The following is a 17,351-nucleotide window of genomic DNA, read 5'->3' on the forward strand; positions in this document are numbered from 1 at the left end:
GCAGTGCAAAGAACTGTGGGCAAGGACGGATCCTCACAGTGAAGGGTGCACTGATAAACGGCTTTGTTGGGTGCTAGGGAAGGATCACATCCTTGACCCTCCAGCTGCCTAGATTTCAATGAGGGAGAACCACCAGCTCTTGGCTGCAGGTGATTGAGGCGAAGGACCACAATCAGCAATCTCTAGCAGCAGCCTGGTGTACCCCAAAGGCGCACTACTCCAACTGTATGGTGTGTGTGCGCCTTGGCAGTGAAGGTGTAGTAACGGATGGGTCACTACATAGCATAACACCCACAGCCACACCCGTGCACTCTGACATGCACCTTGGCAGTGAAAGCGAACGTGCAGTAACATATGGGTCACTACACAAATACATGGCAATCCCTCTCCCCACACGCACGTGCAAGCAATTTCAAACAAAGGCTTTGTCCCAAACCCGATTCTCTTCTTTTTTGGGCACTGTTCATCACAGATCATCATTCCTAATTGGTGACCAGTAATTTATTCACTTATACATATGAGTTCTATAGTGGCATAACTGAAGTAATTCTCAATATTTAATAGTTAATATTTGTTTGGTTATTTAGCCTACCACTGTCTCAGCTATCTGACTAAAATTATAATTTCAATTTTCCTGTTGTGAAACAGTTTCGCAGAATTTTATTTTATTCCTTGTTTTTGCTATGATTTACCATTTAGCTTCCTTTTTGTGTTTGGTATAGTCAGTAGTCTCCTATTGTACTCATGGCAGAAACTCATTTAACTAGAACCACACGAAAGGTGGGAGCAAATGCTGTCTGAAAACAGTTCTTTGTAATTTCTTCCAACTACACATACATAGAATAAATACCATTTTAAACATTAGGTATGTAAGGTTTGATAGCTTTATCCTATATCAGGTAGGAAGTTGGTTTTTATTGCACTCTAACAGAATACTACATCTTGGAAGGATCATAAATAACTGTATCTAAACTATGAATACATGTCTGACAAAACCATTAGCTGTGCTAAAACATGACATTTGATATTACAAGCAAAAGCATGATCGCAAGGATTTTACATAGATAACAGCATAATATATCAATCTCCACGCACATTTCAAGTATCAAACTTCACCTTGCATATGAATATCATTTGAAATATAATCTTCCACAGGTGGTGACAAAACAAACTTACTAGCATGCTACAGGCATTTAAAGGTAACGGAGGCATGTAACTTCACACTAGCACCCCTACAACTGTTTAAAAAAATAACATACTTTGAAATAGCTCATGCATTTTTATAAGCACATTTGCTAATTGAAATTAATTTGGAACATTCAACACAAGTCATCAAGTACACCCTCCAAGAATACAAGAGGGTCTACAGTTTCAATCACAGCATCAATGTCTTTTCTCTGCACGGTCTTCCTCTTCCCCTTTATTGTGAAGTTGTAAGCTTCCTTTGCCAATGACTCAATAAACAGCTCCTGAAATGAACAAAACAGAATCGAAGGTTAACATAGCAAATAAATATGACTCTGGAACTCTTGAGTTGCAGCGTGAGGGTGATACAAGTGGGACAGGTGAATGCTATGTGAACAGGACTATGCAGCAAAATCTCTTACACAATTACATCATTTTGCAGCAATGTTAGCAAAGTAGCGGTGAACCAACAGGACTTCCTCTGTGATGTATAGTTTTGTACACCATATTATACCTCTTCTCAAATATATTGATGCATCTGTTGGATGTGAAGAAGTGCTCGACTCCAAGCATACTGGCCATCTTCAATGTAATTTGTGCATCATCACACTGTTCAGAGGCATGTTGTGAGCATCTGCTGTCCGAAATCAGTTCTCCGTGATTTCTTCCAACTCCACATATTTAGAGTACCTTTTTTTTAAAAGTTCCTGGCAGATTGAAACTGTGTGCCAGTCCAAGACTCAAACTTGGGACCTTTGCCTTTCATGGGCAAGTGCTCAACCATCTAAGCAACCCAAGCACGACTCATGACCTGGCGTCACAGCTCTACTTCCACCACTATCTCGTCTCCTACCTTCCAAACTTCACAGAAGTTCTCCTGCGAACCTGGCAATACTAGCATTCCTGGAAGAAAGGATATTGCAGACATGGCTTTGCCACAGCCGGGGAATGTTTCCAGAATGAGATTTTCACTCTGCAGCCGAGTGTGTGCTGATATGAAACTCCCTGGCAGACTAAAACTGTGTGCTTGACCGAGATTAACTCTGGACTTTTCTTTTTAATTCCCTTTTTTTAAAAATTTGGCCTACTTGTACTTGCACTTGCACTTCCTAAAATGAAGTCTTTGATTTTGATAATGGTGCTCAACACAGATACAGGTATCCCTAGAGTCTGTGCTTACGGAAGCCCCATGTGTAGAGAGTACGGAGGATATCAGTACTCAAGCAGGTGCCTTAGGCTTTCTCCAAACCGTAAAACACAGCCACAGTCTGGGATTTCCGCCGAAAACTAGTCATGACATGCATGGACAAAGTGACGAGATGGTCAACCACAGAACTGTGCACTTAAAATGCACACTGTGCAAACATTTGCAAATTGCGAGTCTTGAGTCACCATACCAACCGGGCATGAATCATATGTTCCATCACCTTGCAAACACAGCTGGTTAGAGAGATGGGGCAGTAGCTAAAGGAAGGCGTTTGTCCTTACTGGGCTTAGGTAAAGGCATGACTGTGGCTTCACGCCAGCATCCGGGAAACAGGCCCTCTGCCCAGAGGTGGTTGTACATATGGAGGGGAAACTGCTTGCCCACAAGAGAAAGATGCTGCAACATCTGAATGTTAACATCGCCTGGCCCTGGGGGCAGACTATCAGAATGAAGTGAGAGCATGATCTAGCCCCGTCATAGTAAAGGTGGCATTGTAGTATTAATGATCCTGAGAAAAGAATGGTATCACCTGAGCCTCCTCCACTCATTTCAGACGGAGGAAGGAACTGTGATAGTGGGAGGAGCCCGAAATTTCTGCAAAATGGTGTTGGAGGCAACAATAGGATCCACAACGACATCGTCGCTACTGTCAGGCTGGAAATTTAGGAATGAATCTTGCTCCCAGAGAGCCATTGGAGGTTGGGCCACATGACCGAAGAGGGAGTAGAGCTGCTAAAAGAACCCCAGCTAGCTTTTTTGCTATCCTGAAGATCGTGACAACACTTTGTACACATCTGTTTATAATGAATGCAGTTTGCCATCATAGGATGACAGTTAAAAACACACAGCATGTATCTACACGCGAATCATGTCACGGCATGCCTCAGTCCACTAAGGGACCGGGACACAGCGTGGTTGGTTGGTTGGTTGGTTGGTTGGTTTAAAGGCGGGAGAAAGGACCAAACTATGAGGTCATCGGTACCTTGTTCCTAATAGAACAATGCCACAAGTGTGAGAATAAAACGGACGAAACACATAACACAAAACGGAAAGAAAGGAAAAGCCACAAGAACGAAGGGAAGGCAACAAACACTAAAAGGAACAAAAGAGGACATGAAAACAACAGAGAGACGTTAGAAACAGAAGAGAGTAAAACATGAAAGCAGATTACTGTGGCTGGCCCACAACGAGAATAAAAAGGGAAAGCCAGCCACTCTGCAACACATTAAAACCTACACCCTAAAAGCATTAGTGTGGAGGGCACAGAGGGACATAGGACATGCACTAAAACCTACATAGAAGTATAAAACCCACTCTCATGGATAAAACATAAAACTAAAGCTGCTGTGGAGGTATTGTTGCCCAACACCGAAGGCAGGGTGCTGGGAAAGTTAAAAGTCTGCCGCAGAGCGGATAAAAGTGGCCAGTCCAGCAAGAGGTGGACAACTGTCATTTGGAAGCCATAGCTACATTGAGATGAGTCCTCATGACAGAGTAGGTAACCAGGCGTTAGCCACATATGGCCAATGCGGAGCCGGCAGAGGACAACCAATTCCCTGTGAGAGGCCTGCATGGAAGACTTCCACACATTCATAGTCTCCTTAATGACACGCAGTTTGTTGTGCGTGCTGTTATGCCATTCCATCTCACAAAGCCGGAAAACCCTGCAGTGTAAGACAGAAAGTGAACTTCGGAGATGCCTATATCCAGAAGTGGTTTCCACACTGCCTGTTTGGGCAGCTTGTTGGCAAGTTCGTTGCCGGGGATTCCAACGTGCCCTGGGGTCCACACAAACACCAGTGAACGGCGGGACTGTTTCAGGGCATAGATGGACTCCTGAATGGGCGCTACCAGATGGTGGCGAGGGTAACACTGGAAGATAGCTTGTAGGCTGCTCAATAAGTCAGTAAACAGGATGATGATGATGATTATTATTATTATTATTGGATTATGGGGCGCTCAACTGCGCGGTTATCAGCGCTCGTACAAATTCTCAACCATTTCTAAGTCCAATCTTCCACTTGCATGAAGGATGATGAAATGATGAGGACAACACAAACACCCAGTCATCTCGAGGCAGGTGAAAATCCCTGACCCCGCCGAGAATCAAACCCGGGACCCAGAGCTCAGGAAGCGAGAACGCAATCGCGAGACCACAAGCTGCGGACTCAGTACACAGGAGAAATTACTCGCCAGGGCATGAGCGGCTGTACTCGAGAGCACGAGGTAAGGCCGCCAACTCTTTAGTGAAAACACTGCAGCCAACTGGCAAGGAGTGCTGCTCAATATGTCCTCCATGAACATATGTCAAGCCTATGTGAACATCAGCCATTGAGCTATCAGTGTAAACCACTACAGAGTCCCGGAACACGCCAAGATTCGAGAGGAAGTGACAGCAGAGAGCGGCAGGGTTAACGGAGTCCTTAGGGCCAGGAGGTCCAGACGAAGCTGCGGCTGAGGCGTACACGATGGAGGCGTACATGAACGGACCGCAAGTAGAGGTAGTGAAGGGAAGGAATCAAGTTCAGAGAGGAGGGACTGCACGTGAACTGCAATTGTTAGCCCCGATCTGGGCCACCGATGCGGGAGATGGACTGCCGTGGGTGGGAAAAGGAGACAGTAATTCGGATGCTCAGGGGAACTATGATAGTGTGCTGCGTAACTGGTGAGCAGCTGTGTACGTCTGATCTGCAGTGGAGGGACACCAGCCTCCACCAGCACGCTGGTCACCAGACTCATCCTAAAAGCTCCTGTCGCTAATTGAACCCCACAGTGGTGCACAGGGTCCAGTAAACGCAATGCTGAATGTGCTGCCAAACCACAAACCACACTCCCATAGTCAATTAGGGATTGGACAAGGGCTCTGTAGAGCAGCAGCAGCGTAGAGTGATCTGCATCCCAACTGGTGTTGCTCAGGTAGCGGAGGGCATTGAGGTGCTGCCAGCACTTCTGCCTAAGCTGACGAAGATGAGGAAGCCAAATCAATCGAACATCGAAAACCAGTCCTAGGAATTGATATGTCTATTACCGTGAGTGGATCATCATTATGGTAAAGTGCGTGTTCCAGATGAACGGTACGACGCCAACAGAAGTGCATGCACACGACTTTGCGGCTGAAAACTGGAAGCAGTGGGCTAGAGACCAAGACTGCGCCTTGTAGATGGCTCCCTGGAGGTGCCACTCAGCAACAACAGTACTAGAGCAGCAGTACGAAATGCAGAAGTCATCTGCATCCAGAGAATGAGAGACAGAGGGCCTGACAGCTGCTGCTAGACCGTTAATGGCCACTAAAAAAGAGAGAGAGATTCAATACAGAGCCCTGTGGGACTCCATTCTCCTGAATATGGATGGAACTATGGAAGTCACCAACTTGGACACAGAAAGCACGGAGCGATGGGAAGTTTTGGATAAAAATAGGGAGTGGCCCCGGAGACCCCACTCATACAACGTGGGAAGGATATGATGTCGCCAAGTTGTGTTGTGTGCTTTACGTAAGTCAAAAAAGACAGCAATGAGGTGTTGCTGTCTGGAAAAGGCTGTTCGGATGGCAGACTCTATGGACACAAGATTATCAGTGGTAGAGCGACCCTGGCGGAAGCTGCCCTGACATGGAGCCAGCAAGTCCCGTGACTTCAGGACCCGGCCCAACCCAACCGCCAACATACCATACATTCCACGTTCCAGCAGCTTACCAAGAACATTGGTGAAGCTGATGGGCCAATTAGCTATCCACATCAAGCAGGTTTTTACAGTGTTTTGAACACTGGAATGATGGTGCTCTCCTGCCATTGCGATGGAAAGACTCCATCGCACCAGATCCGGTTGAATGACAGGAAGATGTGGCTTGTAGTCACATGAGAGATTTTTAATCATCTGGCTGTGGATGCGATCAGGCCCAGGAGCTCACCAGATCCGGTTGAATGACAGGAAGATGTGGCTTGTAGTCACATGAGAGATTTTTAATCATCTGGCTGTGGATGCGATCAGGCCCAGGAGCTCACCAGATCCGGTTGAATGACAGGAAGATGTGGCTTGTAGTCACATGAGAGATTTTTAATCATCTGGCTGTGGATGCGATCAGGCCCAGGAGCTGTGTCGGGGTGATGTGCTAGGGCACTGAGGAGCTCCCACTCTGTAAATGGGGTGTTATACGATTCACTGCAGCGTGTAGTGAACGAAAGGACATTCCCTTCCAGGGGCCATTTGAGTGTGCGGAAGGCTGGGGGGTAATTCTCCAACACAGAGCTGAGCACTTTGCTCGAGCCTAAGTACTCGGCAATTGCGTTTGCATTGGTACATAACTCGCCATTTATAGTAACACCAGGGACAGCTGTTGGGGCCTGGTACCCGAAAGGATGTTTGATCTTTGCCCAGATTTGGGAAGGTGGTGTGTGGCACCCAATGGTGGAGACATATCTCTCCTAACTATTCTTCTTCCATTGTTTGATAAGGTAGTGAACATGGGCACGGAGCAGTTTAAAGGCTATGAGGTGCTCCAGGGAAGGCTGCTGCTTATGCCGATGTAGAGCTTGCCGACGCTCCTTAATTGCTTCAGCGACTTCCGGCGAGCACCAAGGGACTTCCTTACACCTCGTGCACCCTAAAGAGCGAGGGATTGCATTTTCTGCTGCAGAAACAATTGTTGTAGTCACCTGCTCAACCATCACATCGATTTTACCGTGTGGGGGAGATTCAGCGGTGACAGCAGAGGTGAAAGTTCCTCAGTCCGCCTTGTTCAAAGCCCATCTGGGCAGGCGTCCTTATGCCTGATGCTGAGGCAGTGACAGGGAGATGAGGAAGTGGTCACTACCACACAGGTCATCATGTGCTCTCCAGTGGATAGGTGGAAGTAGTCCTGGGCTGCAAATTGATAAATCAATGGCCGAGTAACTACCATGAGCCACACTGAAACACGTGGCGGCCACAGTATTTAAGAGGCAGAGGTTGAACTTTTCTAATACAGCTTTAAGAGGGGTTTGAAGGGGGCACATGTTCACTACAGACCGAGTTTAGGACATAAATGCAAACTCCACCTGACACTCGATTATAGTCGCTACGGTTCCTGTAATATCCTTTATATCAGCGGCGGACAGGGGTCCGCATTGCTGGGAACCAGGTTTCCTGGAGGGCAATGCAGATAGCAGGTGTAAAGCTTAACAGTTGCCGTAGCTCAGCCAGGCGGTGGACAAAACCACCACAATTCCACTGGAGGATGACATCGTGAGATTGGGAAGGCATGGAACATTCAATGAGGCAGTTTATGCCTCAGGGTCACCTGCTGCCACCGATTTATTGCCTGAGCAGTCTATATCCATTTTGTCTGAGGGTCTGGCGATATCTAGGTCCTCACTCGACACTAAAATCTCCACGTCATCCTCAGCCATAGAGTTGTAGGTACTTGTGGTGTGGGTGCCACCGCAATTTCCTTGGTCTTAAGGGTTCTCTTTTTGGATTTATCTCGTTGCTCCTTGGTTTTCCCTGGCTGGGAGGACTTAACTGGCTCACTCTCCAGGACTGACGATGAGTGTGAAGCTCTACGACCAGCTGCTTTTGGGCTCTTCAGCCACTGGTGGGTATCATCTTTCCCACTAGAAGAAACCTGGGAAGGGAGTGACCCAAGGGACCCCTTCCTAGCGAGAGAAGCCGAAGAAGACTTACGCTTAGAAGTGGGGACGAGCATCCCCGATGGGTGGGGTGGGGGGTGTTGCTCCTAAAGTAGGTGGTGCAGGAACAGAGAGGGAAATGCTCACCATCATCAAGGGGGCAGGTGTAGTCTTCCGGCTCTGAGAGGTGACCTGGGTTGGCAGAGCTGATGGTGCCACAACTGTTGTAGCAGCGGTGTAAGATGATGTCATATGCACAAGATGCAGGTGTTCAAACTTTCTCTTAGCCTCAGTGTAGGACAGTTTGTCCAGGGTTTTGTACTCCACGATTTTCCTTTCTTTCTGGAGAATCCTGGAGTCAGGCGAGTGGTGCTCTCTGCGGTTGACACAGATGGGAGGCGGAGCACATGGTGTATTGTGATGTGATGGGCGTCCGCAATCTCAGCATGTGAGGCTGGAAGTACAATGGGAAAACACATGGCCGAACTTCCAGCACTTAAATCACCACATCGGGGGAGGGGTATAGGGCTTTACATCACACTGGTGGCAACCTAGTTATCCCTCTGACCCCGGTGGACACGCCGGACCAAATGTACACCTCGGCGCTTTAAATTTGAGTGCAAATCATCGTCGGACTGCAAAAGAAGGTCCCTGTGAAACATGATACCGTGGATGATACTTAAGCTCTTATGGGGCATGATGGTTACAGAAACATCACCCAGCTTGTCACAAGCGAGTAACTGCCATGACTGGGCAGAGGATGCTGCTGTGATCAAGATTGACCCAGACCTCATTTTGGACAAGCCCTCCACCTCCCCAAACTTGTCCTCCAAATGCTCAACAAAAAACTGAGGCTTCGTTGTCATGAAAGATTCCCCATCAGCGCCCTAACATACAAGGCACCAGGGTGAATAACATCTGCTGCCATCCTTAGCCTGACGTTCCACCCATGGCGTGGCCAGGGCAGGGAACGATTTGGGGTCGTACTTCTGTGCGTTGAATTGAGCTTGTGCTTGTTTAGAGACTGCTGGTGTTTCACCACCAGCAAGAGATGATGTCCTACGCTTCATCGCGTATCATCCACCCTGATGCCACCCACTCCGACCAGGGGCCCTCCTCACTGGCACCTTCCAGCTGCAGCAAAGGCCACCTGGCAGGATGGCCATTGCCGGGAGTCCCGATGCCTCAGGGGGATTGCCATCTACCCCTTGGCATAGGTGGGGAGTTAGTGGAGCAGACATTAGCAGAGGGAGACCTGTGTGGCCAGGGGGCTACAACCAACAGGGTACATGGCAGCCCCACCACAATGGACTGGCTACTGTGCTGGATATCAGGTGCAAAATAGTCCACGTTCATCGTCGATGCAGAAATCTTCACAGCATAGTGCGTGGTGGAAAACACACCCAGAAAGGTGTCCTCACCCAAGAGACGGAGAATGGGCAGGACTGCAATGCGACGACGAGAAAACGGGCTGAAGATCTCAATGCACGATGGACACGTAGCACTTTGTAAGGCGAAACAGCATAGTTGCCCCAATTCTTAAGCCAGGCAAGAACCCAATCTCTCTCAACAGCTACTGGTTGAGTCGCCTGATCAACATAGTCTGTAAGCTGCTTGAAAGGATGGTTAACTGCATATTATTATGGGTTCTCGAATCTTGTGGCCTTCTGACCTCCTATCAGTCCTGTTTTCAGGAGGGATGATCCACAACCAATCATCTGCTTAGATGGGAAGCAGCAATCTCATAGACTTTTTCTAACTGCCAACACCTTATCACAATATTTTAGATCTGCATAAGGCATATGACACAGCATGGCAGGCTCACAGTTTACTTGCTCTCCATGACTGGAGGTTTCAAGGCACCCTACAAGTTTTACTAATCAGTTTTTATCCCACTGGTTGTTTGCTCTAGCCAACAAGCATCTGAATCTTCATCTAAAGGTTCTAAAAAAATCAGACTAAAATGAACGGTCCATTCCTTCGCCAACTTCAAGAGTTCTTGTTCAATGGTGTCACCATGATACCCTCACCCATCTGAACTTCTAATTGCTGGTGGGCACCGCCATCTGTTTCTCTGTCCTGGAATCTGCAGGCCAACCCAGAGAGAATGCCGATGACTCCATAGATCTCATGGAACACAATCCTCCAACCTCTGCACCCTGTAGCAGTTAGTCTTGGAAGACTTGCACTCAGCAACCGCCGAGGTGACACCTCTTCAGTTTTTCCCTAATGCCCTTTCCCCCATCATCATTCTCCATCAATGGAACGTTCACAGCCTTAGATCCAACAAAGAGGAATTACGACTGCTCTTCGAATCACAGGAGTCAGGAAACAAAATTGCATCCTCGTGACTGCTTTGACCTCTCGCATTCCTTTCTGTTGTGCTTTGACCTTCCCATTGAGGATGGCATTCAGTCTCATGGCAGAGTCACTATTTTGTGGAGAGTTCGAGCTCCACTCACCATCACCTTGCCTTCCTCTATCAGAAACAAGTGGAGGTGGCTCAGGCAATACCTTTCTCTTCTCAGAATCGTAAGAGCTACAATACCGCCTTCACTAGGATGGAGCTAGATCACGCTCTTGATTCATCCCGATCCTCTGCCACAGGGCTGGACGCCATTCACATTCAGATGTTGCAGTTTCTTTCTCTTGAAGGCAAACACTTTCTCCTTTGTACGTGAGATCACATCTGGGAAGGGGGGCACATTTTCCAGATGCTGGCGTGAAGCCAGTCATACCCATACCTAAACCTGGTAAGGACAAACACCTTCCTTTAGCTACTGTCCCATTTCTCTCACCAGATGTGTGTAGAAGGTGATGGAATGTATGATTCATGCCTGGCTGGTATGGTGGCTCAAGTCTCACAATTTACTAGTCACTGTACAGTGTGGATTTCGAGGAAGCTGTTATGCAGTTGAATATCCCGTCACTTTGTTCACCCATGTCATGAATGGTTTTCTGTAGAAATACCAGACACTGTCCATGTTTTTCAATTTGGAGAAAGCCTATGACACCTGCTGGAGCACTGGTGTACTCAGTACTCTCTATATGTGGGGCTTCTGAAGCCACCTGCCACACTTCCTTCATGAAATTTTAAAAGACAGTCTTCATGATACGTGTGGGGTCTGTCTTATTGGACACATTTAACCAGGAAAACAGTGTGCCTCAGGGTTACGTCCTGAGCGTCATCCTCTTTGCTATCGCCATTAACCTTATAATGGCCTGTTTCCCTCCAGGCATCTCCCACGCCCTTTTCGTTAATGAGTTTGCAACCTATTACAGTTCTCCATGGACTTGTCTCCATGAGCAGCATCTTCAGCAATGTATCATCTTTACTCATGGAGCATCGACAATGGCTTTCGTTTTTCCACTGACAAAACTGTTTGTATAAATTTCTGGCAGTGTAGTTATTTCTTCCACCATCTTCACATCTTGGGCCTGTTGCTCTTCCTTTCATTGAAACTACGAAATACCTGGGGCTGATGCTCTATAGGAAACTTTCTGGTTCCTCCCACATCTTACCTGGCAGCCCGCTGTATGCGGTCCCTCAGTATCCCACGTGTCCTCAGTGGTACTTCCTGGGGAACAGATTGAACCACCCTCCTCCATTTGTAATGATCCTTTGTCTGTTCAAAGCTAGCCTACAGGTGTTTCCTTTATGCATCTGCACTTCTGTCCATTACACGCAGTCTCAATACAATCCCTCATTGTGGCATCCGTTTGGCCACTGGCCTTTTACACAAGCCCAGTTGAGAGTCTGTAGGCAGAAACTGCCAAACTACCACTGTCATACCACCGCCCCCCCCCCCGACCTTTCTTTCTCTGTTCACCTTCTCCTGTCTTTTCTCCACTTTGGTGTTTGAGTTTCTTCTTCTTCTTCCTCCGCGTGTGCTTCTGAAGGCCAACCCATGCATCTGACTCATAACAGGTGAGTGGTTAATGCGTATTTTCCTGCCCCGGGTTGACAGGTAGGGTTCACATGTACCTCCAGTAAAAGCCAGGCCCAGGGTTTTGGTACCTCTGTCAGGTGGTAGGGAGGTATGACCTGAGGTGTGAACAATCACCTAAAGTGGGTGTGCCCCACTCTGAGTGGCTCCCCTCGGTTGGAAGGAGCATGCCATCGGAGATCCTGGAAACATGAAGGATTTTATCCCAATGAGCCAATCATCTTTTTCACTGTGAACATCTACCAAATGTAAACAGAATGAGGCTAATGATTCAAGATGCTCCCAGCTGCACCATGGTTCCTCTTCATTTCACATACTGAAGACGGTCAGTCCTTCGCTACATCAATCCGTTTTTTTATCTCTTGTTTATTGTATCTCTTATTTACGCAATGGCACTTTGCTTTTGGAAACCAGTAGTGATTATCAAGTCCAACAACATTTTATGGCTTCTCTCCTCCATGGTTATCCTGTTCATGTTGAGGCCCATAGAACCTTGAATTCTTCTTGTTGTGTTACTTACATTAGGCTGCTCAATGGTCTGACAGACAGAAATCCAAACGTACCTCTCTGATGAGGGTGTCATTGCAGTCCACTGGGTGATGAAAAAGGTAGGTGCAACCTTAGTGCCCACACGCACTCTTTTCCTCACATTTGATAGAGTGGTGCTTCTGTCAAAGATAAAAGTAGGCTATGAAATTAACACAGTCCAACCGTACATTCTGAACCTGATGCATTGCTGCCAGTGTCATTGTTACAACCACAGTCTAGAGTCCTGTCGACACCTGGCCAAATGTGTAGCCTGCGGTAGGGATGCTCCTGAGGGCAATTGTTCACCTCCTCCCCACTGTATCAACTGCAATGGCAACCATCCGCCTCTTCCTGAGATTGTCCTGTGTATCTCTATGAGCAGGCTGTCCAGGAGATCCAGGTGGAGGAAAACATGCCTTACCCAGTTGTTGGCTAGTTGGAAATGCTGCATTCTACCATCTGGCACCTATAGTACTGTTTTTGCTACATCTTGCTCCATGGAGGACATTGTCATGCAGACATGCAACCTTAAATTTAGCACTGCCAGTGTGAAATGCCCTTCTTCAAGGTAGGGTCACAGTCTCCTCGTTCAGCTGTGCAACAAGCCACCAAACTTCCGCCTCATGGGGTGAAGTCACCTGCTACAAAATCGTCGGGCCGGAAAGGACAGAAGGAGTACTCCCGCGAAAGCTTCCCACGTCCCTCCAGCGAACCAACACCTGAGTCTTCCTCTGCTAACTGGAAAGGCTTTAAGATGCCCAACAAAGGAAAACGGTCTTCTTTGAGACTCTGATGTCCTCATCGACGGTGGCGCAACTTGATACCCTCGCCCGGCCAACATCTGTGTCGCTGGTGCGCACCACCAACTGTTTTTCTGCCCTGGACTCCCCAGACAGACAGAAGAAGAATGCCGATGCCTCTGTAGCCTTCATGAAACAGGATCCTCCAGTCTGTGCATTGTAGCAGTGAACCTTTGAAGGCTGGCACTTGGCAGGCACCGACATGACACCCCTTCATGTTTTCCTTGTCTTGACTCTCCTCCAATGGAACGTTCGTGGCCTTCGACCCAACAAAGAGGATTTATGGCTGCTTTTAGAATTGCAGCATCCATTTGTACTCTGCCATCAGGAAACAAAATTGCATCCTCAAGACCACTTTGAGCTATTGCATTTCTTCCATATCCGTTTTGACCTTACCCCCGAGGTCGGCATCCTATCTCATAGGCCGCGTTCACACTGCCTGCCGGGCCGAGCCGAGCCTGGCCGGGCCGCCGCCCGCTTCGATATCAAACACATGGTTTTGAATTGCGGTGTTCACACTGGCGGCCGGGCCGCGCCGACACGGCGTGAGCCTCCCGGAGCCGAGCCGGCGACATCCCGAGTGTTTAATATTGCCGGCGCGAGCCGACCGCAGGCGCGAGCCTGTGGAGCAGCACTACAGCTTTTGCAGTACACGCATCACACGTCTCCCTTCTGCTTTCATCACAAGTGTGACTTCACACATCTTTTATTTTAAGATGTTACCTCACATTTCACAATCAGTGAGGAAAAATTACGTTTATTATAATGATACATGCGAAATTATTTTTATTTCATTTATTTAATCTACCGTATTTACATGCATTTACAACAATAGCTTGCCAGCGATCGCGGCATTGCCGCCACTGAATAGTTCGCATTTACTTGCAAACGGAGACAGATATGAGTGTCACTGAGGGACGGAAATGTGTCCCTACCAGATGATAATGCATTGTAAAGTCATGCTGTGGCAGCTCCTTATCAGTGGAAATAGAACCACTGAGTCAAAGGGCATTATCTGAAAACTCTTCGCCTATCAATCTGTCTATCTTACAAGGTAATGAAAAGGATTCTGTGAGGTCATCAGTGGCTCCACATGATGAACCATCACCACTGCCAAGCGCTGCATCATGAAGAAAAAAGAAGAAAAAAGTTGGAAAATTCTGAAGGAGTATTTCTGCGATTCTTTGTTGAAGGCACAGCAAGACATTACCCAAAATGACGAAGCTAATTACTTCCTAATGATTCTCAGGAGTCCCATAAACTCTCTTCCCCTCAGAGGTAAGCGTTTGTGAAATTTAAAATACAAAAGCATGGCTACAATTAATTGGATGTAGTGAATGCTGTACAAAGTTCTACTGCAAACCAAAAAGTGTGTACTAACGAATCTTACCTTATCATTATACACAATTTTTCTTCTGCTGTTATACTTCTGCGAAAATTTGTATTCTGTTTAGAAATTTTGTCATGAATGTTCTGCAGCATATACTGAAATGTATTATGATTCATTCTGTAATGTGAATAAAATTTTTCAGGATAGTTTTTAAGTTCTTCATATAAAGAAAAAAACTCTCCTAAATGTCTGTCGCTATTTATGGGATGAACCCATAACCTCCTAGTTCTTCTGTACTTCAAAACTCGACGAGTTACTGCAGAGTCAAAACAATACCAATAAAAGAGTGAAGACATTGTTCTACACGACAGCACAGACTAGCTAAAGGCGAGCAACTGTTGACTGCAGCTGCGTTTTCTACTGACTTGCTTGTCAGCTGTCGAAGGGTGGGGATCTTTTTAAATTTATTTATTTGGCCTCCGGCCAGCCATTTAGCCAAAGAGTGGGGATTACCTTGACAGTGCAGCGCAGCCCGCCAAGGAAGGGAAAAAAAAAAACTATGAAGAACAATGAAACGCACATCTGTGCCGATCTACAGTAGTTTCATTAACTCTCCATTATTTTTTCCATCAAAGTAGACAACGAGACTACAGAATTGCGCTTCAGTTATCTTTTAGTTCGAAATACGAAATGTACATCATACTAATTGTAGGATGTTGATGACAAATAATTGTTTGTCTTTTCTGATGCGACGTGTGGCCAATTATAAAAGCATAGCAGATGATTGTCCAGTAGCCGAGGGAAAAATTCTTATACATTTGGATTTATCTAGAGAATGAGACCATTAAAATAATAAGAGGGACCGGCACTAGGTCTGCGCTGATCACTAGTAATTAGTTTTTTTCTGTCCTGCATTATATGACTACACTAAACCAAGCTGTAACCGCGCGAACTCCGTGGCTTGAGGACGCGGCACTGACGCCACTGAATAGCTCGCATTACTTGAGACCAGAGACAGATATCAGTATCATTATCATTTCAAAAACTTTTTGGTACTTTTAGCTACATTTCATTCCCAACAATGTATGGTCTAAAACGGATCTAACAGTAAGCTACCCGCTACATAACTTTTTCACTACAAGATTTGTAACTCAAGTGCAGAACGTTGACAAATAGCATCATTTCACAATGACTGTTAAGAAATATGGAAAGATAAATGATTCAATACGAAGCTAAGATGTTGCACTACCACGTGTACAATAATCAGACTTTTTAGCCGCATACTTTCTTCAAAATCGGTTGGGAAGCGTTACGAAACTAAGAAATCACGCGAAACGAAAAGTAGACTTTTTCTTATTTCACGACGTAAGTAAAGCTTTTAAGGAAAAAATAAGTTCATAAAACTATGTGGCGAAGTCTTATATACCGCTAAGAATTTTTAAAACATGAAAATCGGAGAAGTGGATTTTCCCCCATTTCGCCGTCCCGGCTCGGCGCGGCGCGCAATGTGAATGCACTACTCGTCGGCCTGAGCTGGCTAGGCACGAGCCGAGCCAGTATGCGTCAGCCCGGCCCGGCCCGGCCGGCAGTGTGAACGCAGCCATAGGGGAATTGTGCTGCTCATAGGGGATGACAGTCATAGTTAACCCATCTCCCTGACTATCCATCTTAAAGTTGTTGCCGTTCTTTTCCTTCCTCATTTGACCTCTTCCCTTTGTATCGTTTACATCCATCTGTCATTCAATGTCACCAGGGCAGACTTCCTCCAGATTATTTGACAGCTGCCTCACCCATTTCTGCTGCTCAGTGACCTTAATGTGCACCATCCTCTCTGGGGTTCTTCCAGAACCTGTCTGAGAGGTGACCTTGTGGCCGACATCCTTTAACAACATAACCACCCACATTCCTTTCAGACTCCTCACACACCTATTCCCATTTGGGCCTGTCCTTCTGCACTGCCCAGCTTGCCCTTCATCTCAAGTGGTCCGTTCTTTCTGATGCCTACTAGAGTGGCCATTTCCCATGTGCTATCATTTTGCTGACTCCTACCCCACCTGCATGCACACCCAAATCGCAGCTTACTAAGGCCGACTGGAGGCTTTACTTCTGCCTGGCAACCTTCAAACAAACAAGATTTCCCCAGTTGTGATAACCAGGTGGACTATTTCACCAACATTATCCTTACTGCTGCAGAACATTCCATTGCTCACACTTGCTCTTTACCACGCTGTGTTCCCTCTGTGGGTCCGGGGGTTAGAATAGGCCTGAGGTATACCTGCCTGTTGTAAGAGGCGACTAAAAGGAGTTCCACATGTTTCGGCCTTGATGTGATGGTCCCCTGTAGGGTTTGACCTCCATTCTTCAAAATTTTGCTGAAGAGCGAGCCAACGATTGCAGACCTTTAGTACATGTTGCCTTGGGGAGATGTTCAGGTGTTGGATTCATCTGATTGTGAATTTAATCAGGTCCCGGAGCTGCGATGTGGGGTGAGACAAGAGCCTGGAGTGGTTACCAGGCAGTGAAAGATTCATAATAGGATTCAGCCTATAAGGGTGAAATATGCTTTTTGAATAATTAATAGAGTATGTCCCAATCGTTTAATTAAGGCTAAAATACATCGAGAATAAATTTCCTCTGTGTAAATAAATCTGTAAAATAAGGAGAAAAGGTCACGAATTAAGGTAGGGAATGTATTTATGTGCTGCTCCAATACAGAATATTCCAGAGAAATTTTATATATTGCTCTGTAAA

The 17,351-nt window shown here is 46.6% G+C and overlaps 1 protein-coding gene across 1 annotated transcript in view; it reads right to left on the bottom strand.

Annotated features, from left to right (window-relative positions):
* Window positions 1–895: 895 nt before the first annotated feature.
* Window positions 896–17,351, bottom strand: part of LOC124555475 (DNA polymerase epsilon subunit 4) — a 66,194-nt gene continuing 49,738 nt past the window's right edge. The window contains exon 3 of the mRNA XM_047129400.1: window positions 896–1,469. Coding sequence (XP_046985356.1) covers window positions 1,320–1,469 — 150 coding nt within the window. The 3' untranslated portion in view covers window positions 896–1,319. The remainder of the gene's footprint in view (window positions 1,470–17,351) is intronic.

This window comes from Schistocerca americana, chromosome X (assembly GCF_021461395.2).
Source record: "Schistocerca americana isolate TAMUIC-IGC-003095 chromosome X, iqSchAmer2.1, whole genome shotgun sequence".
In the NCBI taxonomy this organism is placed as follows: Eukaryota; Metazoa; Arthropoda; class Insecta; order Orthoptera; family Acrididae; genus Schistocerca; species Schistocerca americana.